The 27,071-nt window shown below is 47.4% G+C and overlaps 1 protein-coding gene across 5 annotated transcripts in view; it reads left to right on the top strand.

Annotated features, from left to right (window-relative positions):
• The window catches only part of DPP6 (dipeptidyl peptidase like 6), a 618,762-nt gene that overhangs the window by 568,314 nt on the left and 23,377 nt on the right, over nucleotides 1–27,071 (top strand). For all 5 annotated transcript variants that reach the window (XM_029077439.2, XM_029077436.2, XM_029077438.2 and 2 more), the window contains 8 exons: nucleotides 1,204–1,358; nucleotides 2,496–2,593; nucleotides 10,982–11,105; nucleotides 12,464–12,502; nucleotides 18,421–18,528; nucleotides 20,421–20,512; nucleotides 21,773–21,820; nucleotides 22,579–22,697. In XM_029077439.2, coding sequence (XP_028933272.1) covers nucleotides 1,204–1,358; nucleotides 2,496–2,593; nucleotides 10,982–11,105; nucleotides 12,464–12,502; nucleotides 18,421–18,528; nucleotides 20,421–20,512; nucleotides 21,773–21,820; nucleotides 22,579–22,697 — 783 coding nt within the window. The remainder of the gene's footprint in view (nucleotides 1–1,203; nucleotides 1,359–2,495; nucleotides 2,594–10,981; nucleotides 11,106–12,463; nucleotides 12,503–18,420; nucleotides 18,529–20,420; nucleotides 20,513–21,772; nucleotides 21,821–22,578; nucleotides 22,698–27,071) is intronic.

Raw genomic sequence — 27,071 nt, forward strand, 5'->3', positions numbered from 1 at the left:
TACTTGATCCAGAGAAAGAGACTTTCCTTCCTCAAAGCTCTCCTCCAAAGACTTGTGTGGCAGGCAGGCAGCATATAGCCCTGCTGCCTCATTAAGCTGAGATCCCACCGAAAATGTTTGCAAAATAAAGACATTCATAATTAATGTTAAAATGTCGAAAAATCCATCTGTCTTGTCTTTATATTTCCCCTTTGCTACTTACATTTAATTATCTTTTTAACAAGCAGCTAATGTAAAAAGAAACAGCGAAGGATCCTCCAGGAAGCTATGGAAAGTTAACTCCATCCTCATTTCCCTTGGGTTTGGGAGCGCTCGGGCCCTGGGTTTAGCCTCCTGAGCTCTGAGTAGAAAACTTCGAAACCTGGCCTTTCAAAGTCTCCCCTGACTCTGGGGGTGCCCTTAAAAGTCTTCAGTTCCCTGTCTTGGTGGAATATAGCTGCTCAGGCAGGTGGTAGTCAGTCAATCCATCAGCAGTATCCAGTGGGTGTCCGCTGTGTGCTGAGCACTGTATTAAGTGCCTGGGAGGGTAAAATAGACTAAACGGTCATGATCTTTGCCCTCAAGAAGCTTGCAATCTGGACAGGGACACAGACATTAAAGTACATTTCAGGCAAACAGGCAGTTGATGTTGCTGCTTTCAGTGTTGTTTGTCTTCCCATAGTTGTCTTTGCTCTATCCCTGTACCCGCCAGTCTCTAATTAAGACCCCCTAGAGTGGGTGATGGTGGGCTATAATGGGAGACAAGGGGAAAGCCCGGTCCTTGGGTTCAAACTTTGGACCTGGCTTTTGAGGCCCCTCTGGTCTTGCCTTTGGTCTGGGATCTTGCACTGCTCCTCCCTCGGTGCAAATCGGGGCAGATCCTGTTGTAGAAGACCTTTGATCCCATTGGAGGGTAAGGTACCAGTGGGCAAGGAACATCAGTCAATCAGTGGTATTTACTGAATTCTCACTGTGAACGCAGCACAGTACTGGCGCTTGGGAAAGTACGATACAACAGAGTGGTAGCCACGTTCCCTGCCCACAACGAGCTCACACCTTCTGTCACGCTCTCCCGAGCTCCTATACCACGCCCCGTACTCGCTGAGTGCTTAATACGTCCGATTCCTGGCACCATAATCGAGGAGGGTGGCTGGATAGAGCTTCAGGCTGTGGGAGGTCTGTTGGACGTCAGTCACCAGTTTCCCTCCCTCTGCTTTCTTTCAGAGGAGATTCTGAAGACTCACATCGCCCATTGGTGGTCTCCAGATGGCACCAGGCTAGCCTACGCTACAATCAATGATTCCAGGGTCCCGACAATGGAGCTTCCGACATACACCGGCTCGCTCTACCCCACGGTCAAGCCATACCACTACCCCAAGGTAAGAACCAGTGAGTTTACCTTCGTCTGACAGGAAGGACTTTTTCTTTCTTAGGCCTCTTCTTTCTCCCCTCAGCCGACGCAGTTATGAAGGCAGGATAATCGGGCGTGTTTACGAGCGATATAATAAACAGAAGAGGGTCGATTATTTCTCATAAAATTGTGGTAAATTGCTTCTTTTGTTACTTTGGATGTGTTCGAACCTGTGCCTTTTCTTTTCTTGAACTGGAGTTTGTCATTTGATTAAACTTGATCAGAAACAAAGCAAACATCATGCTTTCAGCAGAAATGGAGGGCTCCCTCCCACCCTCCATTCTTTCTTCATCTGCTGCTATTGTTTGCTGGCATTGACGAGCCAGAGAAAATATTCTCGCATCCCTCCAAGACAAGAAGCGGTGGTTCAGAGAAAGATCCAGGGCACTGATGTTTGCTCCGAGGCCCAGGGGACCGAAGGAGACCTACTGGCCCGGATGAAGGTTGACGGAATAAAGGCCTGCTCATGTGGGGAGCCAGTCTAGATCTTCCCATCTGGCTTCCACCATCTGTGGGATTATTTCTGTGGGCTGTTATTAAGGGGAGAATCCCTCCCGGCACTCGGGGTGATAGGCTAGTCTCCCTCCTCCTACCCACAATTCCTTTGGGCCGCCTACTGGAAGGCCCAGTTTAAGAGGGTGGAGTGGGGAAAGTGGAAGGAAGGGGTCAATGTGGTCACCGTCGCTGGGTCTCCTCTGCTCTCCTAAGAGAGAAGACACCCCTTTCTCCATTCCCCAGAGAGGAAGGTCTGTCAGAGAAGGAAAAGAGAAGCAGAAAATATATTTTTTTTTGTCAGGAAGCTTAGAATGGCTCTTATCTGGTGGGGAATAGAGAGAGACAAACAAAGTGCAGTGTGTGTTACCCCTTGGACCATTGGTAACTACTTAGCCAGCCCAGGGATTAGTTTTTCCACAGGCAAGGTACCATCTAGGGGCAAAAAAAGTCATCCCAACTTATGGTTTCTCTATCGATCTTTCCAGGGCACTGGGAGACTGTTAGACCTGCAGCCACCAGAACCTGTAATCGCCAGGATCTCTCTCCATCCCATCAGTCCTGGAGTCATGTCTGGGACTCATGTGCTTCCTCCGTTTCTCTCTCTTTCCAGGCTGGATGTGAAAACCCAAGCATCTCCTTGCATGTCATTGGTTTGAACGGACCCACCCACGATCTGGAGATGACTCCTCCAGATGACCCTCGAATGAGGTTTGCTTCTGATTTTATCTATAAATATAGCCCAGTGGGGAACAGAGGCTGTGCCTGATCTGGTCATCAGGTGCCTTACCAGGGTTTATGACACCATAATGTTAATTATAAGGAGCAACTCAAGGTAGGGGCAGAGCCGTGCTATGTTACACTCCCAGTTCCTGGGTAAGTTTTGTACTAAGCCAAGTGCTTAGTACAGTGCTCTGCACATAGTAAGCACTCAATAAATACTATTGAATGAAGGTGCCTTTGAGTCACATTGGGGGTTTTAGCTATGAAAATTAGTCCTTTCTGGCTTCTTTCCTTTATGAGTTCCTAGTAAGGGCAAGGAGCAGGATTAGGGCTCCATTCCTTCTCTGTGAGGCCAGGCCCCAGGCGACATCTTAGCAAGCACTAAGCTCTGATGACAACAGGAACAAAAGGCGGCTTTTTGCAGAGCCTGACAGGTGAGTGGCATTCAACTGAGAGGAGAGCTATCTCATGCCAGGGAAAAGGTGGGGAAAAAAATCCGTTTTTCTGGTCCTGTCGGAAAAAGAGCAGAGTTTAATTAGTGCCGGAACTCAGCAGCAGGGCATGTTGGGAGAGCCCTGTGGCTGTTCTTGGCCCCCAACATCTCTCTGGAGAACTGCACCGAGCAAGCCCGGGGTCAGGAGGACAAGGGCCTTTGGGATGCGTTCAGGAGCTACCAGAGTCGGAGGCTGCTGGAGCCATGGACTGGGTGAGCCCAGAAATTCTCAAACAGCCACTCCTCCCTCAAGAGGGTCTCCCTGGACATTTGGGTCTCCCTGGGTAGTGAGGCACACTGCCCCTCAGCTGGCACACTGTCCCCAGGAGAGGACCAAAAAGTCAGAGCAGGGTGGCCTTAACGATCCCAGAAACAGTTTCCGTTCCCGGAACCCTCTCCCCGGGGCTTTCGGGGTCTCATCGCGAGAGTCCCTCAGGAGCTGCTCTCACAAAAGAAATGTGGTTTTACATAGCTCAGAGCCGACAATCGATCGATTGAAGGCGGTTCTCCAGGAGAGGTCCCTGGAGGGCTTTGGAAACCCTGACAGATTTCCAAAAGATTGAGGGGCCTCCCTCTTGCTTCTCTGCCCTGGGGACTGTTTCCTCCCCAACACTGATATGAGCAAAGTTATCCCCCAACAGCGAGGGACCTAGAGAAGCTCCAGGCTTAAGCCTGGGTGAGTTAACATGTTCCTCACTTGGGGATGAAGGGCAGAAGAAATAAATCAGAGGAAAAAGAAATAGACCAAGAAGTCAGAGTGGACCAGGGTTCCAGGTCCAGCTCTGTCAGTTGCCTGCTGTATGACCTTGGCCCAGTCATTTAATGTCAGTGTGCCTCAGCTTTCTCATCTGTAAAATGGGGGGTAAATGTCTATTCTCCCTTCCCATTAGTCTGGGACACCCATGCAGGAGAGGAAAAGTCTCTGATCGGTTTGTATTTTATCTCCCCAGTGCTTAGCACAGTACTTGACAAATTATTATTATTATAATTGTTGTTAAAGGGTAGGGGTACTAGCAGCCCCCCAGACAACTAGCTGTCTGCTGGCATCTATTTCTTGTTCGTGTTCCAGCCAAGTGGGACCTGACCCTGGTCCCAAAAGACAGTGGCCCACAGCAACTCTGGATGCTGGCTTCGCCCTGGCTCAGCCCTGGGAGAGGAAACCTGGGCCGAGTTTTCAGAGCAGATACGACCCTGGACTGGCCTGGCCCCAGGAACCGTGGTCCCCAATATGGTGGCCAGATTATTCGTTCTGTCATATTTAGTGAGCGCTTATTATTTGCAGAGCACTGTACTAAGGACTTGGAAAGTCCAGTTCAGCAACAGAGAGACAATCCCCGCCCACAACAGGCTTACAGTCTAGAAGCAGAGAAGCAGCGTGGCTCAGTGGAAAGAGCACAGACTTGAGAATCAGAGGTCATGGGTTCAAATCCCGGCTCAGCCACTTGTCAGCTATGTGACTTTGGGCAAGTCACTTAACTTCTCTGTGCCTCAGTTACCCCATCTGTAAAATGGGGATTAAGGCTGTGAGCCCCACGTGGGACAACCTGAACACCTTGTATCCTCCCCAGCGCTTAGAACAGTGCTCTACATATAGTAAGCACTTAACAAATGCCATCATTATTATTATTATTAGATTAGGGGAGGGGAGATGGTCAGATCTATGCCAGAATGGCAAGGGCATTGCTGACTAATAATAATAATTGTGGTATTGGTTAAGTGTTTACTATATGCCATCATCGTCGTCAGTATATTTATCGAGTGCTTGCTCTGTGCAGGGCACTGTACTAATTGTTTGGGAGAATACAACAGACTAATACAACAGGGTTGATGCCTGCCCACAGAGAGTTTATAATTGAAAGGGGGAATCATATATTGATATAAATACATTATTTCTCTTAGATAAATTATAGATATGTACATAAATGCTGTGAGAATGAGGATGGAATGACTATCAAATGCCCAAAGATCTCTGATCCAAGAGCCGAGCACTGTACTAAGCACTGGGGTAGGTTCAAGACAATCAGATCCGACACAGTCCCATCCCATATAAGGGGTGCACGGTCTAAGGAGGAGGGAGTAGGATTTAATCCCCCCCTACGCATCGAATCCTTCCCTGGGGCCGGTTCAGACCCTCATCCAGATCACCCCAGGGACCTCTCCGGGTCCTAGGGACCCTTCGAGTGGGGACAGCCAAGGGCCAAACCAGTCTTGCCCAGACGTGGAGTGTGCTGGAACCTGGGCTCTGGAATCTGGTGTACCTTCCATGTTGTGGAGTCAACAGGAGAGGACTGTGGGATATGTTAGCTGGCAAGTTGGGGAAGGGGAGGATGGCTACCTCTTTCCTCCTTTGTCACTGATCTTCCCGGGCTGCCCGGCTATTAGCCCCGTCTCTGGGCCCAGTGCAGCACCTACTAGGGCAGGTCGCCGGCAAAAGCAAGGGTGAGGGGCCAAGGCTCAGAAGGGGCTGCTCAGAGACCCACCGTGAAAAATCTCCCCACGACCAAGCCAAAAAGGAGTCCCACTGTTGCAGCATTCTAGGTAATAGTAAACAGCTGGGCCTTGTCACCCAGAGGATTAGCGGAGAGGGTGACAATCATTCATTCAGTAGTATTTATTGAGCACTTACTATGTGCAGAGCACTGTACTAAGCGCTTGGAAGTACAATTCGGCAACAGATAGAGACAGCTCTCCCAATTCTCTGGGGCTTTTACCAGATGCCCCCTGGGTTCACAAGCCAAGTGCTTTCATTCCTTCTCTGAACAATGCCCTTAAATTTGAATACAATGGCTTCTGCTGGGGCTCAGTCCACAACATCTTTACCCATTCCTTAGTTTGCTCTGAAATATGTAGAAAGCAGCATTGTTCCTCCACGTTGGGATTAATGGGCCTTGTCATTTCTTGGAATTAGGAATCCTGGCAAAGTTTCTGTGAATTGTGCTGGAAACCAAGAGCAAAGGAAACAAAAGAAGAAATCTGCCTATCTGGTGAAAGAACCAGTTTAAAATCAGCTTTGGCGTGTCTAGCAATATTTTTTCCACTGATCGTATTGGCAGGGGTGTGTGTGGGAGTGGGTATGTGTGTGTGTGTAGGGGAAGAATCATGAGTTCAGAAAATCCATGTGCTGGAAGACAGGACGCTGCTGGGGAAACGAATGTTGTCCTGGAAATCCATTTCCACAGTTGCCATGTGGCTGGGCTCCGTGCCCCAGGAGCAGAGACATTTAATTGTAAAGAAATGTCAGTGGCAGCTTGGTCCTCTCCCCTGACTCACCCCCCTGCTGTAAAGGCAACGTGAATTTAGGGCAGAATGTTGCTCTGCAGCCTATTTTCATCAATTCCATGCTGGAAAAGAGCAGGCTTACTCTGCAGTGAGGGCTGGGGTGAGAATGACTCATTCGGGGATTGCCTCAGGAACCTCACACCCCAAGAACTGGGAGGAAAGGCCTTCCCCTCCTCGCCCTCCACCCCACCGCATCCCTCCGGTTCTATTCCAACCAGGGGCAGATTTTGTATTTTGCCACCTGGGGGCACTGAACTTATTGTCACTCCTTAGAATAAACTTTGTTTTGCTGTATTGGACTTTCCAAGCGTTTAGTACAGTACTCTGAACACGGTAAGTGCTCAGTAAATACGATCGAATGATTTTCATTCTAGCATTTTCGACGGTCAGAAAAAATACGTTCATTACATGACAAGAATGATGATTGGGGTATTTGTGAAGTGCTTAACTTGTGCTTGTTCTAAACTCTGGGCTAAATACAAGGTCACCATGTTGGACACTATCGCTCCCGCACCTGGGGCTTTTGGTCTGAGTAACAAGGGAGAACAGGGATTTAATCCCCATTTTACAGATGAGGAGAGTGAGGCACAGAGAAGTGATGTGACTTGCCCAAGGTCACACAGCAGGCAAGTGGCAGGTGTGGGATTAGAACCCAGGTCCTCTGACTCACAGGCTTACATTCTTTCCACTAGGCCATGCTGCTTTCCAAATTCTATGCTCCCAAGCGCTTAGTACAGTACCTCGTTTTCAAGCAGGTGCCCAGTGAGTACTAGCAACTGAACGACTCACCAAAAGTTCTGAGAATCCAGGAGGAAACCCTGTGGAATCAAAAACCTTTGGCAACTGATCTCTCCCTCCTTCACTCAAAACATATTTAGGTGCTGAAAAAAAGCTACTGACTCGTGAAGTCGTCGTATTTTGGAGCATGAGAGATGTTAGAATTAAGGAGAGGGGATGGGGCTACAGGAAAGGGGGACATAAATACCAGTTTTCTTCTGCTTAGAGATGCAGGATGGTCTAATGGAAAGAGCAAAGGCCTGGGAGTGAAAGACCCTGGTTTCTAAACCTGACACTGCCACACACCTGCTATGTGACTTTGGGCATGTCACTCAACTTCTCTGTGCCTCAGTTACCTCACCTGTAAAATAGAGAATTGAGACTGTGAGCCCCCCATAGGACACAGTCTGTGTCCAACCTGATTAGCTTGTAGCTACCTTAGTGCCTGGCACGTAGTAAGCGCTTAACAAATGCCATTAAAAAAAAAAGATGGTGATGCAGAGAACCTGGGATTTTAGTCATTGGGAGGTTTTAAGTCATGGTTGTAAACACGAGGAGGACCTCTGCTCTGTGAGTGATGCTAAGAATAATGGAATCCCCTAGTGTGCCTGAGTTATCATTAATGCTTAAAAAGCAAGCCTACCCTGATGGATGCCCTTGACTGATGTGATTAAAATATTTGGTGTTGCCATTTTTATCTCTTGCATTCAGGGACTTGGGTCTTAGACAATAAAATTGTTATACTGGCAATAAAAATGCTATTAATACTGCACAACTTCTCCTTCTATTAACACACCATGCAGTAAAATGTAAATGATGGGATGATCTCTCACTTCAAGGTTGGTTCAAAAGTATCACCAGGAAGTTTATTACAAGAGAATGATATATTGGTGCATCGATTTCCATTTGTTGCCTCTTTTCTCTAAAGCATGGTGTTAGAACCAGGAGAAGCCCGGAATATTTATCTCTGATTTTGTTTAGATTACGCAGCAGTCTGTGCTATTCATACAAGGAGAAAGAATAAAGTGAAAAAGAGACCTTTTTAATTGGATTTTTTTAGACAGATGTAAGCTCCTAATTAGGAAAGATCAGCGAGGACAAGCAAGTTGTTAAAAATATGTCCACTTTTTTTGTTCATTTTATACTTAATTCCTAGACAAATCTAGGTCTACTTCTTTATCAAGCATCAGCCTATCTTCATGTCATTTCAGCAGGAGACCAGGAGTTCTTGCCAAACCTAGGGAAGTCCTCAGTCAGTTGTATTTACTGAGTGCTTACAGTGTGCAGGACACTGTACTAAGTGCCTAGGAGTGTACAGTGTAACAATAATCAGACACAGTCCCTGCCCACAATGAGCTTACAGTCTAGAGGAGTCCTGGCTCTTTATTGGCATAAGATGCTTGTGTATACAAAGGCAATAGTTTGAGGAATGATCAAGCCTAAAGCCTTACAAGATGATTTTCACTGGTATAATTATTTTTCCTTAACTAGATGTGACACCAGCATTCGGGTGGTCAAATGTACAGCAAACTGGAATTCCCATTGAATATGCAAGGCTGCATGAAGGAGAGAGAGAGAGTGTGTGTATGGTGTTTTTTGTAAAAAAATTCCAAAATAAAAGGACAGACTCAACTTTAGAGGAGAAATTCATTCATTCATTCATTCAGTAGTATTTATTGAGCGCTTACTATGTGCGGAGCACTGTACTAAGCGCTTGGGATGAACAAGTCGGCAACAGATAGAGACAGTCCCTGCCGTTTGACGGGCTTACAGTCTAATCGGGGGAGACGGACAGACAAGAACAATGGCACTAAACAGCGTCAAGGGGAAGAACATCTCGTAAAAACAATGGCAACTAAATAGAATCAAGGCGATGTACAATTCATTAACAAAATAAATAGGGTAACGAAAATATATACAGTTGAGCGGACGGGTACAGTGCTGTGGGGATGGGAAGGGAGAGGTGGAGGAGCAGAGGGAAAAGGGGAAAATGAGGCTTTAGCTGCGGAGAGGTAAAGGGGGGATGGCAGAGGGAGTAGAGGGGGAAGAGGAGCTCAGTCTGGGAAGGCCTCTTGGAGGAGGTGATTTTTAAGTAAGGTTTTGAAGAGGGAAAGAGAATCAGTTTGGCGGAGGTGAGGAGGGAGGGCGTTCCAGGACCGCGGGAGGACGTGACCCAGGGGTCGACGGCGGGATAGGCGAGACCGAGGGACGGCGAGGAGGTGGGCGGCAGAGGAGCGGAGCGTGCGGGGTGGGCGGTAGAAAGAGAGAAGGGAGGAGAGGTAGGAAGGGGCAAGGTGATGGAGAGCCTTGAAGCCTAGAGTGAGGAGTTTTTGTTTGGAGCGGAGGTTGATAGGCAACCACTGGAGTTGTTTAAGAAGGGGAGTGACATGCCCAGATCGTTTCTGCAGGAAGATGAGCCGGGCAGCGGAGTGAAGAATAGACCGGAGCGGGGCGAGAGAGGAGGAAGGGAGGTCAGAGAGAAGGCTGACACAGTAGTCTAGCCGGGATATAACGAGAGCCCGTAATAGTAAGGTAGCCGTTTGGGTGGAGAGGAAAGGGCGGATCTTGGCGATATTGTAGAGGTGAAACCGGCAGGTCTTGGTAACGGACAGGATGTGTGGGGTGAACGAGAGGGACGAGTCAAGGATGACACCGAGAAATTGCCATCACCAGCCAGTAAATACAGACTTTTTGTTGCTGAATTGTACTTCCCAAACGTTTAATATAGTGCTCTGCACACAGTAAGTGCACAGTAAATACTATTGAATGATTGAATGAATGAATTTAGCATTTAAAGCTAGAGCTTCACCAAGAACACAATTCTTTGGCAGATGAGCTTCATGCAGGATATTTGCCCCCCACACCAAATCGCATGAGAATTGATTGGCTTTTGTTACCATCTTACTGGGCTGTAGTAACAGGATTATGGCTTCTAAGGTTGGCAAATCCTGGCTCATGTCCTAAAATAGAGAACTGCAAACCCCAAAATCGGAGAGAGTCAACTATTGTTTCGATAGGAAATAAAGGATTGAGGGGAAGAGGACTCCCCAAATAATTAAGAGTACTTGGCTTCTATCACACCTGGTGAAATTCAAGAAAGAGGGGGAGGATGATAAAGCTTGAAGTGAACAGTTGTTCTTCACTTGTTCCCCTGCTGCTTATCTGACTCTTATTAGAACCCCCAGGGAATCAATTTTCATGGAATGAAATCAATTTCAAGTAAACAATAAATTGATTAAAATATTACTACTATTATCCCTCCCTATGGGCATGGAACATATCTACCGACTCTTTTATAGTGTACTCTCCCAAGGGCTTAATACAGTGCTCTGTACACAATGAAAGTTTAATAAATCGATTGATTGATTACCCAGTGCAGTTGCTTTTTGAACCAAGTGGATTTACTCCCATTGCAAAACCACGGAGAGAGGGAGAGAGAGAAAGAGTGTGTGTATGTGTGTGTATGCACACACAACACCTTGCTGAACAGCCCAGCCACCCTCTCAGTTCTAGGAGGCTACTGAATGATGTTCATTCATTCATGCATTCAGTCGTATGTATTGAGGGTTTATCATGTGCAAAGCACTGTACTAAATGCTTGGGAGAGTACAATATAACAATAAACAATGAGCCTACAAGCCTAGAAATGAGCTTAGAAGAAGTGGCAAGACTTCTTTTCAGGAGCACGACCCAAATGCACATGTGAGAAACCTCCATTTCCCAATTAAAGATGGCACCTGTGCTATAACTCACCTCTGTTGAGTTCCTGAGCGGTAGCATGCATATGTGTTGGGTTGAGTTAATTTTATCCATATGCCTGTTTTTAGGGAGTACTACATCACGATGGTGAAATGGGCCACTAGCACCAAGGTGGCAGTGAACTGGCTGAACCGGGCCCAGAACGTCTCCATCCTGACCCTTTGCGATGCCACCACTGGAGTCTGCACCAAGGTACCAGATTTTTCTGAGTTGCACCATATTTACTGAGCGCCGACTGGATGTGCGGCATTCATTCAGTAGTATTTATTGAGCGCTTACTATGTGCAAAGCACTGTACTAAGCACTTGGAATGTACAATTCGGCAACAGAGACAGTCCCTGCCCATTGACGGGCTTACAGTCTAATCGGGGGAGACAGACAAAAACAATAGCATTGTACTTGGGAACAAACAACAGAAGTTTAAAAAAACCCAGTCCCTCCCATCAAGGAGTTTACCAACAAATGGGAGGGAGGCAAGGCCAGATTAGGGAATGCTTGTGGCAAGACAGAGATCCCAAACAACTGGGCCATTGTGGGCACTGAGGGGATGATGGTTAGCATGGCAACCAGTAGTCCATCTGCCTACCGCCCAAAGGACTGTGCCTTAAGCTCCGTCAGGCGGGCCCTCACCTGAGCTTTGGGCAACACGCAGATCCTCTCTCTTCCCGTCAACACCTTGAATGGCAGGCAAGCTTCAGGGCCTTGGGGCCCCACTTTGACTCATTTGACTGGAATCTGAATTTCTAGTTGTGGGGCGGGGCCAGTTTTTGTTTTGTTCTGTTTTGCTTTGCCGTCTGTCTCCCCCGTTTAGACTGTGAGCCCGTCATTGGGCAGGGATTGTCTCTATCTGTTACCGAATTGTACATTCCAAGCGCTTAGTACAGTGCTCTGCACTTAGTAAGCACTCAATAAATACTATTGAATGAATGAATGAGACCAGTGGCTGGCATGTGTCTGAGCAATGTCCGTGGCATGCAAGTACCGACAGCGGCAGCCCGGGAACAGGGCCGTGAGGGACACCTCTGAGTCCCATCGAGATGTAGTATGGGACTGAACGCGGAGCACTGGATCACCGGATTGGGAGCTACCAGTTGGGAATGCTGCCCTCAAGGAGCTCCCTGGAAATCCTGACACGTAGAGGACAGCCAATCAGATAGGCAGTGGAGCTGGTCCTCAGAGATGTTCCTTTGTGGCCCATGCCCAAAGTGAGAGCCAAACGGAAGTCAGAACAGAAAACCAGGCACCAGACGTCGGGTGGATGGGATTGTACGACATGGATTTCTTGGGGAGTTTTCCTTAGCAGTCTCGCCTTCAACAAAAATGGTGTGATTTCTGAAAACTCCTGCATTCTTCTGCCCAGTGTGGGAGGAGGGCGGCCCTCTCTGTAGGAGTCGTGGGTTAATCCCAGGTCCTCGCTGGAGAGGAAGCGGAAGCTCGGGCAGCAGGAGCCCAAGCGACTGGGTTTGGGCAGGCTCAGCTGGCACTCTGCCTGGGGAACACAACACACCTCACCCATGATGTAATTGTGTCTGTCTCTCATTTAATTTTAGAAACATGAGGACGAGAGCGAGGCTTGGCTGCACAGACAGGTAATGGGTGGCTCTCTGGTCGCGGGGGCCGCGTGAGAGGTCAGCGCTCGGGGCCTGAGGGCCAGGAGGGAGGGCGGGAGGGCCAGCGGCTGCAGCTTAGAAAACGCCTGATTCAATTTGGAGAGCAAAGTGGAGATTCTGAATGGAGAGAAAATTGCCCATTCCAGCAAAACGTGGCCATTATCTAAAATGAGAGGGAGTCCTCCTTTTGAAGGGACCGACAATTCTCTCTGCTGAAAGTCCTCTATTCTGGACTTCGTGTTGTTGTCCCCGCCCCTTTCTCAGTCAAACTAAACCCTCAGCAGCCTTGACTCCAATCCTCTGGAGCTCAGGAAATGGCTAATAAAGCCACAAGCGCTAAGAAAAATCATCTTCATGATGATTTGTTTTCTTATCGCTTTACTGGGTGCCATGCCTAGGGATAGGTACAATGTAATCGGGCCTGACTCGGTCTTTGTTCCACGAGAGGTTCATTACCTAAGACATAGGGAGAGGTGTCTTATCCCGATTTTACAGGTGAGGTACATGAAGCCCAGAGAGGGGCTAAGGACTTGTCCAAGATCACCCAGCAGTAGTCCATTGGTTGGGCTGGAACTAGAACTCGGGTCTGCTTTCTCTTCCCACGAAGCACTTTAAACTGGAGCCACAAAATCTGCTCTAGTTCCTTCTTCCAGGATGAGACCCAAGAACTCAAGCTTCGTGTGAGTCCTGAAGGATTTTAACCCAATTGGCAAACGTAGCCTTTCAGCCATGGTACAGACATCCACTGCTTTCACCGTCATCGTATTTTCAAGCTGGGAAAAATCCTGTGGTTGTAAAGGTGGTGGTTGTAGTAATATTTCTTCAGCATTTACTGTTTGCAGAGCTCTGTACTGAGCGCTGAAAAAGAAAACCCAGGTGGGAATTAGACACCTGTAAAACCTGGACAGGATGAGAAATCATTTGCAGGCTAATGGAATGTTTCGGTCAATAGACAAGGTTAACCTGGTGCCTCCTCACATTTCACTCCGTACCGAAAGACCTTGTGAAACTGCAAGTGAAAGAAACCAATTGGTTGCTCTGATGGTGGGTTTGAGGCCCAACCAGATATGTGGCGGGAGAATCTGAAAAACCTATTACCTGGTTAACCCTACATGGTGGCAAAACTGAAATGGGTGAACCAGGGCGGTGGTGAAATTTTCTTGTTGAGTGCTTTAAAAGATAGGATGACTTCTCTGAAGGGGGTGGGTGAGAAGCAGCGTGGCATAGTGGAGAGACCACAGTCCTGGGAGTCAGAAGGTCATAGGTTCTAAGCCTGGCTTCACCACTTGTCTGGTGTGTGACCTTGGGCAAGTCACTTCACTTCTCTGGGCCTCAGTTACCTCATCTGTAAAATGGGGATTGAGACTCTGAGCCCCACGTGGGACAGGGACACTGTCCAACTTGATTTGCTTGTAGCCACCCCAGTGCTTAGTACAGTGTCTGGCACATAGGAAGAGCTTAACAAATACTAAAATATTATTAATGTCATTATTATTGTTGTTATTATCATTATTTTTATTATTTGGTCCTGCCCAGAAACTGGGAGATGGACAAGTTGGCCTCTCCAGGCCCACGTTGCTCTTCTTCACCATCATTTAGTGTCAGCTCCATTTTTGGTGGGGAAATCATTAGGTTTCTCTATTAGGTCTCACCTGGAAAAGATTTTTGTAATGGTTCTTTTGGGCCCCATTCTTCAAAAGAAACCATGGAGTACTGCAGCTTGCCAGACCCCGGAAGGTCCTGGGGGGACCTGGAGAACTGATTTAAGACCCAGTGTGTTGTCTGTACCATTTCAGCCAGCGACCAGACACATTTTTCATGCGGGTGCCGGCTGGAGACAGCCTAGCAAGATAAAAAGCTCAAGCCCTCCCCACCCCCTAAATATAAATTGAAATAGATCACAGGTGGTTGCTGGGACTACTGCAGAATGAAGTTCGGCTGGAAGAGTTGATTTGAATGTAGAAATCCCTGAAGGTTTGAGAGTCAGACGCCCGTGTTTTGTGTGTGCTGCCAGAACCAGCCATTGGCTAGAGTTTGCCTGCTCTGTTTCTAGAATCCAGAATCAGTCGGCAGCATTTCTTTGGAAGCTGGTAATCCCAGTATCCACACCCATGGGAGCATGTCTTCTGTTTAGTCTCAGAGGGCTCCGTGGATCGATCGATCAGTAAATGGTATTAATTGAGCACTTTCTATTTGAGGAGCACTGTACTAAGCTCTTGGGAAAGTACAAGACGGTAGAATTGGTAGGTATATTACTTGCCAATTAGGAATATAGGTATTTTTTTTTCTTATTCCTTTCCACTACCTGAGAGGAACTGTTCTGCCCATCTTAGGTTAAGGAAACAAAGGCACAGAGACGTTAAAGAGCCCATGCAGGGGGTTGGACTAAATGACCTCTCGAGGACAACTGTCAGTTTCCAAGCATCTGCCAAGGACCCAAAAGAGCCGATGGAGATGCTGGAAAAAAAAGAAAAATGAGTTCCTTTTTGCTTGGCTGCTTCACAGAATGACAGAGACCACTGTAGTAGGGTTTAGCAAAAAGTGACTTGTTGGTCACAGTCCAGAGAGTAAGTCATTCCATGAGCAGGATAAGGTATTAATCACTGCTTGGTTTGAAAGCTTCTGACATGGAGTAGCAAATGAGTTCCAACTGGGTTCTGAAGATGTGACACAGGCAGTTTTAGCAAAGAGCATGGTTTTCCTGAGCAAACCTGCTTTAGGCTTTTTAATGGGATTTCATCGAGCTGAGAGGAGAGTCAAGGGAATCAGATCAGACGCAGCCCTCCCGCAGTGTATGTCCTGGTCTTCTTATCCCAGACCCAACGAGGTGGGGTCCAGGGTCACCGGGGCCTTGCTAAGGCTCCTATGGACCAGCCTAGGACTTGGGCAGAATGTCATGAGGTGGGGCGGGGGTGTAGCTGTGTCAGAACTAGACCCCACTGACCAGCCTAGATCTCTGCGGAGCACTTTGAGACATGAACCCCGCCTCTGATAGGGTTCCCGGGAACCCAGGGTGTGAAGCAATCATGGGCCAGAAGGCCGGAGTTTGCTGCAGAGATGGACTTCAGGGACGACTCCATCTTGGAGTTGTCCGCCAACCAACGGGGTCCTGAGGCCTGAGGTGTCTGGAGTGGCGATCTGCCCAGCCAGATGGTAGCAGAGGCGGGGAGGCGGCGGGTGGCATATCATAGGAGGGGCACCTTCTTCCCTCCCTCGCGTAGCCTCCTCCTTAGCATTCAATCAGTAATACTTATCGAACAGCTGCCGGGGGCAGAGGTAGGTTGGTGACATGGGCACGGCACCTTGGTTGGTATTCCCTGGGATACCGTGCAGGCTCCCTGCCTGTTCTGAGTTGCTCTTTAGGCCAGGGAGGAGCTGAGTTCTCGATCAATCAATGAATGGTATTGTTTAAGCTCTTTACCGTGTGCAGAGCACTGTACTAAGCATTTGGAGAATATAGTAGAGTTGATTGACACGATCCCTGCCCACAAGGAACTTTCAGTCTAATGGGGAACATACAGTATAGCAGGTCATTCTTATTACAGAAACACAGCCCCTGTTCCAAATGCTGTGAAACCACATCTCGTAAGGGATCAAGGACACAGGACAACCGATTTTGTGTGGGTTTTTTCCGATTCACTTCTCCTGCCTCTAATGACCATTCATTTGAGGAATGTCACTCCCGAGCTAGTTATTCAGCTTCAAGGCAGAAAGAGTGCTCGGCGATAAAGCCGCCTGTTCCCTCCCGGATCCGTTGTTCCTGCCTCACAGAGGTCTCTCCACGGTGAGCATTCCTAACACTCACTGGGCAAAGAGAAATCCATTTGAAATTCCCAATTAACTCCATTTCCACAGTCCTTCGGCTTTCAAATCGTCTTTCAGACTGCAAGCAGAAAAATAAATATATAAATAACTATTGGAAGATTAAAGGTCGTGCTACACTGCAGGCGTCAGTAAGGATTTAAATGTGGTCAGTTTTCTTGAATTGTTCTGTGTGTTTTTGAGAGGGAGAGATCTCATTAAGGGGAACTGAATCTCCCCCTAGTAAACTCGAAGGATAATTTACTAAATTTTCCTCTTCATAATCATCTGTAATTTTATGGAACTGAAAGCTTCTCTCTTATCCAGCTAATTGATGCTCATCGATTGGAACTTAAGAAACATAAGCTTTAGGGAAGGTCAAGTTTTTGTAGAAGTAAATTCCCTTTATACCAATCAAAGCCTCTGCTCAAAAATAGTAGTAGTAATTGTGTGGTTTGAGCATCTACTGTATTCAAAGCACTGTAGGAAAAAGATACACAGGTGAGAGACCCAGTCCCTGACCCCCAAGGTGCTTACAGTCTAAGAACAAATTGGAGAAGGAGAGGATCTGGGCAATCATAAAATAAGCTAAAACAATAAACCCAAAACAAAAGCTTAGGAAAGTGGAAGATATGACAATGATAAATTCACCTGTCTGCTGCGTGACCTTAGGCAAGTCACTTCACCTCTCTGTGCCTCAGTTACATCATCTGCAAAATGGGGATTAAGACTTTGAACCCCAACCTGATTAGCTTATATCTATCCCGGTGCCTCATGCAGTGCCTCGGCTCAACTGTATATATTTTCATTACCCTATTCATTTTGTTAATGAAATGTACATCGCCTTGATTCCATTTAGTTGCCATTGTTTTCGAGATGTTCTTCCTCTTGACTCTATTTATTGCCATTGTTCTTGTCTGTCTGTCTCCCCCGATTAGACTGTAAGCCCATCAGAGGGCAGGGACTGTCTCTATCTGTTGCCGACTTGTTCATTCCAAGCGCTTAGTACAGTGCTGTGCACATAGTAAGCGCTCAATAAATACTATTGAATAAATACTATTGAATAAGCCCTAAGCAAATACCATAAAAGAAAAACGTTCAGTCTCAGCAGAGTTGGCTGAGAACTGAGTTTTAGAAAGCTCAGGATGTTTCGGGCATGAAGAACACAAGACACCTTTTAACATCGGTACCTACCCCCTTCTCTGCTGAAAAACCTATATAGTCTCATTCTCTAAATATCTGTGGTGTGGGAATAGGGTGGTCAAACTGAAAGAGCTGTCTTTAGATGTAGCAGGATCAGTTGGGCCATGTGTCCGAGATCCAATCCCTGTCATTGAGAGAGGATGGAGTGTCTGTATGATCAGCTTTGGTTTCTACTGGGCGAGCAGCAATGAGCCATTTGCACTGAGCTCTGCAAGGGCTGGAGCTGATCCTGTCCCAGAAAGCTCAGTAGCCTCCCCGCCAATATACTGTTTCTTTTTCCTTTTGCTTTTGAAATCGGAAATGCCTTGAATATTTTCTGCCCCTGCTTTGACTTAACCTTTCAGCGCCCCCACCAACCCTCAGATAACCTGCAGGTTTATCATGCATTCGTGAATAATCATAAATTCAAAAACAAGTTTGGACCTCAGGACTGAGAGTCAGGAGACCAGGGTTCCAGCCCCAGCTCTTCCTCTGGGCTGCCAGGTGACTTTGGGCAAGTCATTTAACCTCTGGCCCTCAATTTCCACATCTGTAAAATGGGAATAAGATATATCTTATGCCCCCTCCCTCTTAGACTGGGAGCCCCATGTAAGACAGGGGCTGGGTCTGATCTGATCGTCTTGTATGTAGCCCAGTGCTTAGGACAGAGATTAGCACAGTATTTTGACACATAAGTGCTTATGAATTATTCAGTTAATAAAAACCCAAAACAAAAAATAGTCACCTACTGGTGCCCATTTTTCAAACTGGAGGAGTTGCTTCCCAGTGGGTACACTGTTCACTAGCACACTTCCCTCCCTATCGCAAGGATGGGTTTTTCCCGGTGGTAGTTGGGAAAGACTGTTTAAAACCCCAACCGCCTCCCCACTCACCCAGCCTCCTGGTGTCCGCAGAATGAAGAGCCGATTTTCTCCAGGGACGGCCGGAAGCTGTTCTTCGTCAGAGCCATTCCCCAGGGCGGGCGGGGGAAGTTCTACCACATCGCCATGGCCACGTCTCAGGTGAGTCGAGGGGTCGGCCTATCCTCCTGCGGTGAATCCCGTGGGCCCCTGTCCCAGAAGTGGGTGAGGGAAATGGGTGAGGGGGAGGCAGGGGGGGAGGTTGTCTCCAGAAATTGCGATGCATTGGAACAGCCATGGGAGCACCCTGTGGTCCTGGGAGGTGAGCTTTGGTGAGATATGATTCAGATGTCAAGGTTGAATAGCAAGCCATGTCCTTTTTGTTTATGTTGGTAGTGGGTGAGCTCTTGAAGAAGAGCCTGTGGTTCCTTCCTTGCTCCCTTTCTGGAATTGTCTGCTTGTATATATCCACTGGGGGTCTGTTTCCCACTCCCAGCCAGTCCCTTTTTCCATCACATTGGGCGCAGATCCCTCACATCTGTCTTGCTGTCCACGGGTCACACCTTAAGCTTGGCTGGGCGGAGGGACAAGGGATTCTGGAAATCAGATAGGCTCTGGTGAGGAGAAGGTTCCCTTACAAGTCTACAGATCAGCAGCCTTTTCTCCCCTGTTGGGGCCTCAGTCCTAAGTTCCCAAGGACTCATCTCTTCTCATCTCACTCATGAAAACTCCCCTGGAGATCCCATATCTCCGGACTGAACAGTGTTCTGCCTGCCTTCTCAGCTCCAATTGATCAATCAGTGGTATTTGTGGAGCACTTACTGTGTGCAGAACACCGTACTAAGCATTTAAAATCACACTAAACTGAGCTCCAAGAATCACATCTACATGGCCCTGTCCCACCTGGTCCTCACTTTGGCTATTAATTCTAATTTACCTTCTAGTTTTAATTCTAGATCCTTTATTTCTCCTCCACCCCCAACCCTGCCCCCTCCAATGGCTTTCATTCCAGCCATTGCTGAGATTTTTCTCATGGGCACCTACCTCCCGCACTTCATTGTCTCGATACTGCATTTCAAATCATGCCTGGAAAGACACTTCCGGTCAAGCTTGTCTTTTCTCTCTTCTCCACTGAAGATTTATTGTTGTAATTACATTACTTAACTCTGTAAGGTGTTAGGAGGAAATGGTGGGTAGGAGAGATTCTGCACTAAATAATTCTGTACCGAACTACCCAGTAGACAATAGCGGAGGATGGCAAAAAGAGCATCAATCAGTATCCTGTCTTCTCTTTCCACCTTCTCTCTCCTCCCTACTTTCTGCTGTCCCTTTACCCTGCTCTTCTTGCTTTTCTTCCTCTTCGTTCTCCTCATCTTGGTATTCTTCCTCCATCTTCTCCTCTTCTTCCTTTTCCTTCTCTTGCTGTCCTGTTTCTTTTCCCTACCCTCTGATTTCTTCCTCCTCCTCTTCCTCCTTTTCCTCCTCCATCCCTTCCCATTCTCCTTCTATTCACCCCCGCACCCCGGCTTCTCCTCCTCTCATCCTTCTCTTCCTTCTACACCCTTTGCCCTCCTTCTCCCCTATTCCTCCTTCTCCTCCTCCACCATTCTCTTCCTTCCCTTCTCCTCTTGCTACCTGCTTTGTTCTCCTTCTTCTCCTCCCCTTATCATCCTTCTCACCTTCTCTTCTGCCCTTTCTCCTCCTCCTTTTCTTTCGCCACTTAACTTCCTCTCTTTCTCCACCTTCTCCCCGTATCCTCCCTTTGTGTTCTCCTTTTATCCTCCTCTTCCTCCTCTTCTCCTTTTGTCTCTTTTTGTCTCCTCCTCTTCCTCCTCCTTATCTGCTGCTAATATGTAGACTTGTAAGGGAACCCTCTCCTCACCAGAGCCTATTCAGTTTCCAGAATCCCTTGTCTCTTCTCCTCCTCCTCTTCTTCCTCCTCCTTATCAGTGTATGATATGGTGCATGGGTAAACCAGTTTGGCAGATCAGGACATCTTGCAGTCCAATGGCAAGAAAACTGACAGCATCCCTGGTTTGTGTGGTTCTCTGCAGCCCAACAGCAGCAATGACAACCTTCAGACCATCACATCTGGTGACTGGGACGTGACCAAGATTGTGGCCTACGATGAAAAGAGACATAAAATGTAAGTTGGGGGTGGGTCCGGGCGTGAACCCAAACGCCGGCCAGTGCTCTGGGTTGGGTCTTCAGGCTTCAGCAGGATCTTTCGGTCAGCCCTGAAGTGTGTTGTGCCCAATCATCTCCCCTGCCTGTGGCTATGGGGTGGACGAGACCTCGGCCCTTCGAAGGATGGTTTCCTCTCCCCATCCTCCCGCCTCCAACTCCCAGCCCGAGCAGAGGCAGACCCGGGAGGCCAGCCTGACTGTGTGAACTGCCCAGGGCTCAAGCAAGGCCCATTTGAAGAAAACCTTGAAAGTGTTTTGATACCTGTCCCCACCCCAGCCCCAGAGCACTTCAATCAATCAAGCAGTGTTGTTTATTGAATATTTACTGTGTGCAGAGCACTGTACTAAGCATTTGTGTACATCTTTTAATTTATTATAGAATCCTCAGAGAAAGCCTCAGGGGACTGGTGATTATTCATCCCTCGGGCTCTCCTTTCATCTCCCTAGTTCATGCCTTCCCCTGGGCTCAGCACTCTTGGGAGAGCCTGCTGCCAAAGCCCCATCCTTTTATCCCTTTCCCAAGTCAGCCGCAGTGAGCGTGCTATGATTACGGAAGCCACTACTTTTCCACCTGAATCTTCCTCTGTGACTGGATGTGCTTCCTGCCTTCTCCTGGCTTGGCTGGGGTTGGGGAGAGTGTATCCTACCCAGTGGTTCAGAGGGGCCCCCTGCACCAGAAACTCGTGGAAGAGGTTGAGAACGAAGGCTCGGTTCTCCAGGGCCCATCAACTCTCTCTTATTCAGTTCTGGCTGTCCTGGTTGTGGATTACCCGGGCCTTGTGCTTCTCCTCAGGCTGCCTGCCATTTGGCATTTAGATGCTTGTCGGCCCTCCGCTGGCCCACAGGCAGAGGTACCGGGAACTTCCTGGCCACACACTGGTCCACGCCGCCCTTAGAGCTCAACTCAGGACAAGGGTTTGATGTGGGGAAGAGATCTTAGGACTGTCGAGCTGTCTACATTTCCACTATCCATCCTCTCTGTGCTCCACACCACTACAGGCAGTGTTACCCGGGCCTAATGCAAAACCCAGGCTTAAGCCACAGGTCTTGATTCCAACTAGTGTTGGTCCTGATTGAGGGTCACACTGTAAGAATTTGGTGGATGGTAAGAGTACGTGCAGATTTGGGGTGATTTCGTTGGGCAAAGAAGCATTCGGTCTTATAAAAGAGTTTAAAATTCTATGAAACATAATTGGATTATCCATGTTTTATCTTCACAGTTACTTCCTCAGCACCGAAGATTTACCAAGAAGGCGGCAGTTGTACAGGTACTTTTTTGAGAATAATAATTGTCAATTGGGTAAATACAAGATAATTAGTTTGGACTATCCTCATGTTCCTGTCCCTCACGGGGGTCACAGTCTAAGTAGGATGGTTAGCAGGTATGAATCTCCATTTTGCAGATGTGAAAACTGAGGACCAGTAAAGGGATTTGCCCAAGGACACAAAGCTGGCAAGTGGCAGAGCTGAAATTAGAACCCAGTCAGCTATCTTTATTGAGCGCTTACTGCATGCAGACCACTGTGCTAAGCACTTGAGAGGATATACAGTAACAATATGACAGACACATCCCTCTCTACAACAAGCTTACAGACTGGAGGGGTCTTCTGACTCCCAGGCCCGGGATCTTGCCACGCTGCTTCTCTAAATCCTACTCCCTACTGACTCCCCTCATGTGGTGCTAGAACTCCTGGGACACCCGACTATGCCTCTGCTGTCTGCCCTCCCCAGGATGAGGGGTCCTTTGTCCCCTGTGGTTCCCAGTTATCAGGGATGAGGGAGAGATCTTGGTTTTCCAGAGGCCACTCTCAGAGAGGGAGGGGAAATGATGGATCATCAAGGCTGTTGGGTTCCAAGTTACATTCTGCACCCTCTTTTCTGTCAGGATCAGTTAATCAACAGTATTTATTGAGCACCTGCTCTGTGCAGAACACTTTACTAAACACCCAGGCCAGTACAATACGTAGACATGATCCTTTAGCCCCAAACGTGTTATTAATTCTGAGCTGCGTGATGACTCTTTCAGTGCCAACACATTCGGCAACTTCAACCGGCAGTGCCTCTCCTGCGATCTGATTGAGAACTGCACTTATTTCAGTGCTTCCTTCAGCCACAACCTAGACTTCTTCCTGTTGAAATGCGAAGGTATGTTTTTGGGCGTAACGAAGTTCTCTGAGGTGTCGGTGAACCTCTGAGACTTTGGGACCGACAACTCGTGGGAGGGAATTGGTTCTCGTGCCGTGATTTGTAAAGTGATAGCAAAACGGGTGGGGAATGTCCTGCTTGTCCCATTCACATCCCCCTGGACCCTGATGACCGAAATAGGGAGGGTCTCAACCTTCCAAAGAGTTATTGGGGTGTTGTGGTAATTAACGTTTCTAGTTTGGGTCAACCAAATAAGAGAATGTTGGGAAGGTGCTGTGAAATCCTGAAACTTCTCCACAGTGGGAGATTAAATTTTCATAGGGATGAAGAATTGCAGGATTTTAGAAGTACAGAAATACTCAAAATGGTTTACGCTGAGAGCCCTTCTTTTATAGCAGCTATTCTCGGACACTTTGAGATCTTCAGTTGTATCTGGAATAAGCATGGTTTAGGGCTGGGTTAATGTGAAGTTAGGTTATTTGCTTCTCTAGAGGCCTTTGAAAGTATGCTAGACTTTCTTCCGTTAGAGTGAAATCTCTGTGAGGGCAGCGGCCATGTTTTTTCCTCTTTCTAGATATCAGCTATGCGTCTGTTACAGTACTCCATAAGGGACTCCACAGATGCTATTGGTGGTGGAGTTTCTCGGTCTGCATTGATTTAGTTGTGGTCCTGCCTGAAGAAATGATCTTTTATGTTCCCATCCTCTCTTTAAACTCTCATTGTCTATTTGTCCGTGCTGAGAAACAGCTTCGCATAGTAGATAGAGCACAGGCCTGTGAAAAGTCATGGGTTCTAATCCCGGCTCCTCCACTTATCCGCTGTGTGACGTTGGGTAAGTCACTTCACTTCTCTGGGCCTCAGTTACCTGATCTGGAAAATGGGGATTGAGACTGTGAGCCGCACATGGGACAGGGACTGTGTCCAACGCGATTTGCTTGTATCCACCCCAGTGCTTATAACAGTGCTTGGCACATAGTAAGTGGTTGACACATACCATGATTATTACCATTACAGGTGCAGCATTTCATAGGCAAAAAGTTTCTTTGGTACCTGATTCATCCTCCTAGACAGCAGCGAAGGAGAGCGTGAACTGCCCGGTAATAGGATTGCCAACTGGCTAGCAAATCATAATGTTGCCTCCCCAGACAACAGTCAAGCAATCAACCAAATTTATTAAGTGCTGACTGTGTGCAGAGCTCTGTACTAAGCCCTGGGGGGAGTGTACTATAACAGAGCTGATAGACATTTCCCTGACTACAATGAGATTACAGTCTAGAGGGGAGACAGACATTTTAATATAAATAAATAAATAAATTGTGGATATATACATAAGTGCTGTGGGGCTAAGGGGGTGATGAATAAAGGGAGCAAATCAGGGTGACACAGAAGGGAGTGGGAGAAAAGGAAACAAAGGTTTGTCAAATTGTACTATCCCAAGCGCTCAGTACAGTGCCCTGCCGCACAGTAAGCGCTTAATAAATACAATTGAGTGAAGGGAAAGCCTCTTGGTGGAGATGTGTCTTTAAAGAAGGCTCTGACGGTGGGGAGAGTAATTGTCTGTCGGATAGAAAGAGCGAGGGCTTTCCAGGCCAGAGACAGGACATGGTCGAGAGGTCAGTGGCGATATAGATGAGAGATTGAGATACAGTGAGTAGGTCGGCATTAGAGGAGCCAGGTATAAAGGAAGGGCATCTTTTACAGGAAAGAGAATAGCTTAGGAAATAATTGAAATCAGTGGTTTGCAGAAGTAGAGGGACAACTTGAAATGTGAACAAGGGTCAGTTTACAAAATCGGTTTGCCAGGAGCATATTTGGAACAGCACGTGAGGATATAGAAATTCAAGTGTTTTTATTTCAATAAAAAGGCAGAAGAGTGAGGATCGCATAAAATGTTCAGCTTTCTGGAAAAATAGGGAGACAGCTGGCTAAATGTTATGTCTCCTTCCAGTTCCCATTCTGCTAAGTTTTATTTTTCCCAGAACAAGGCATTAGGTTGATATTATTAGTTGCCAGATGGATTATATAAAGCTGTTCTAATGCAGCATGGTAAACATAGAAAATGCCAGCAAATGTGATGGCGAACTGTCACAGAGTGCTTCTGTCATAAGGCACGTGCCTGCCAGGGGAATACGTGTAAACAGCTTGGTCCGTTGCTAAGCGGTAGCCGGATAGAACCGCCCTTTGTGGGTGAGGGAGATGCCGTGCAAGCAGGGAGATCTCCTATCCTGACAGTCAGTCAAGCCATCGCTAGCATAGAGAAGCAGCGTGGCCCAGTGGATAGAGCATGGGTCTGGGAGTCAGAAGGACCTGAGTTGTAATCCAGGCTCCGCCATGGGACTGCTGGTCGACGTTGGTCAAGTCACTTCACTTCTCTGGGCCTCAGTTACCTCATCTGTAAAATGGGGATTAAGACTGTGGGACATGGACTGTGTCCAACCTGATTAGCTTGTATGTACCCCGGCACTTAGAACAGTGCCTGGCACATAATAAGTGCTTAACAGAATTTACACTTCTAGACTGTAAACTCCTTGTGGGCAAGGATCGTGTCTACCAGCTCAGTTGTATTGTACCCTCCCAAGCACCTAGTATGGTGCTGTGCACACAGCGAGCACTCAATAAATACCATTGATTGATTGATTCAGCTTGAAGCCCCAAGTTCCTAAGGCTTGTTTATCATCAGCATGAAAGGAGGCAGTCACTCAGTCAGTGGTGTTTACTGAGCACCTGGGAGGATACAACAGGAGCAAGACACACAACCCCCGCCCTCAAGGGGTGTATAATCTAGTGGTCTACACTCCCAAATGCCCTAAGCCTAAAAAAATCAGCCTGAGCCCAAAGGAAATCAGACAGCGAGGCTAAATTCAGTATTCTCTTCCTCTCAGCATTTCCTGTGGTTGATTTTCCCCCGGCACGATTCAGAGAGAATCACAGGGATCTTTGCCGCAATGTATCGTCTCACTGTGTAAGGTCATAGGATGTAGTCACAGGAGCTGATGGGCTAGAGAGGGGTGGCAATGGGAATTGCAGGATAGTACATTTTGAGTCCTGAGGAAAATGATCATTTTTATGATTAATAATATTAATTGATAATAGCGACATTTGCTTTATGGTTTAATCTTTGACCCGAAGTAGGCATAAGTAGCATCCCGACATCCAAATAAAACAACTGGTCCCTAGAAGGGCTTGGCAGTGTTCAATAGGCAAACAGCTTTCCAGTGGGTGTGAGGAACAAAGCAGGGTACCTCTCCTAATAGTGGTGGTGATAATAACGATAACATTTATTAAATATTGAGTATGTGCTCGGGTCGATGTAATCTAGCTTATCCTTTTTTTACAGTTGAGGAAATGGAGGCCCAGAGGGATTGTGACTTCCCCAAGGTCACAAAATAGGCAAGTGCCAGGCATGGGATTTGAACCCAGGTGTCCTAGCTCCTAGGCCCATGCTTTTTTCCGTTAGGCCACATTGTATCCCCCTGCTTCCAGAATGGAATTCTGGGTATCAGTCAACTGTATTTATTGAGTGGTTACCATGTGCAGAACACAGAACTAATTGCTTGGGTTAGCATGATATAACAGTATTCCCTGCCAATTCCCTGCCCACAGAAAACTTACAATCTACAGCCCAGAATTCCCCGGTATCCAGTTTGTGGCTGGATGTTGCAGGTCACAGCAAGCCTCCTCTGCCTCTCTCAGAACCCCAGGAACTCCAGCTGGTCCCATAATCAATTAATTGTATTTACTGAGCACTTTCTTTGTGCAGAGCACTGTGTACTTAGCACTCGGAAGTGTACAATACAGAAGAGTAGAAATAGACGATCCCATACCGACTGTGCCACTGATAACGGGTTCCACTTTTAAAAAAGTCCATTCTGGAGTGCCCTGCTGGGTAAAGCAGCATCTTTATTCAACAGTTTCTAGTTTGACAAACGCTCGGGCTTGCACTTAGCATCCGTCACCGATAGGTTTGAGCCGGTACACCCTTGGATTTATCGATCCCTGTGACTTTTACAAAGTAACATTCTGCCGGAAAGTGCATTTGTCAAAGCGTGCGGGGTTTCCAAGGTAGCAGACTCTTGACATGCCCAGTTTGAAGGGTTCTCGTCTTGAAAGGCAAGAGAAACCCTGAATGATCCAACTTTTATCACTCCAACGGTTACTTGGAAAAAGCCTGTAGTTATGAGAGTGATGCCAGTCCACTTTGGTGAGCTGGAATAGATTTTTCTATAACGTAATGCTCCATCCTATCATTTTTATCTCTCTGCCATTGCTGTGTGTTACAGAGGTGCTCTTATCTAAGGCTTTCAGAGCCCATTAAGAGCTGTGCTGGAGGAAACCCATCCCCGCCACCCCAGGGTCCCAGGAAGGGCAAGAGTC

This window comes from Ornithorhynchus anatinus, chromosome 13, assembly GCF_004115215.2.
Source record: "Ornithorhynchus anatinus isolate Pmale09 chromosome 13, mOrnAna1.pri.v4, whole genome shotgun sequence".
Classification (NCBI taxonomy): domain Eukaryota; kingdom Metazoa; phylum Chordata; class Mammalia; order Monotremata; family Ornithorhynchidae; genus Ornithorhynchus; species Ornithorhynchus anatinus.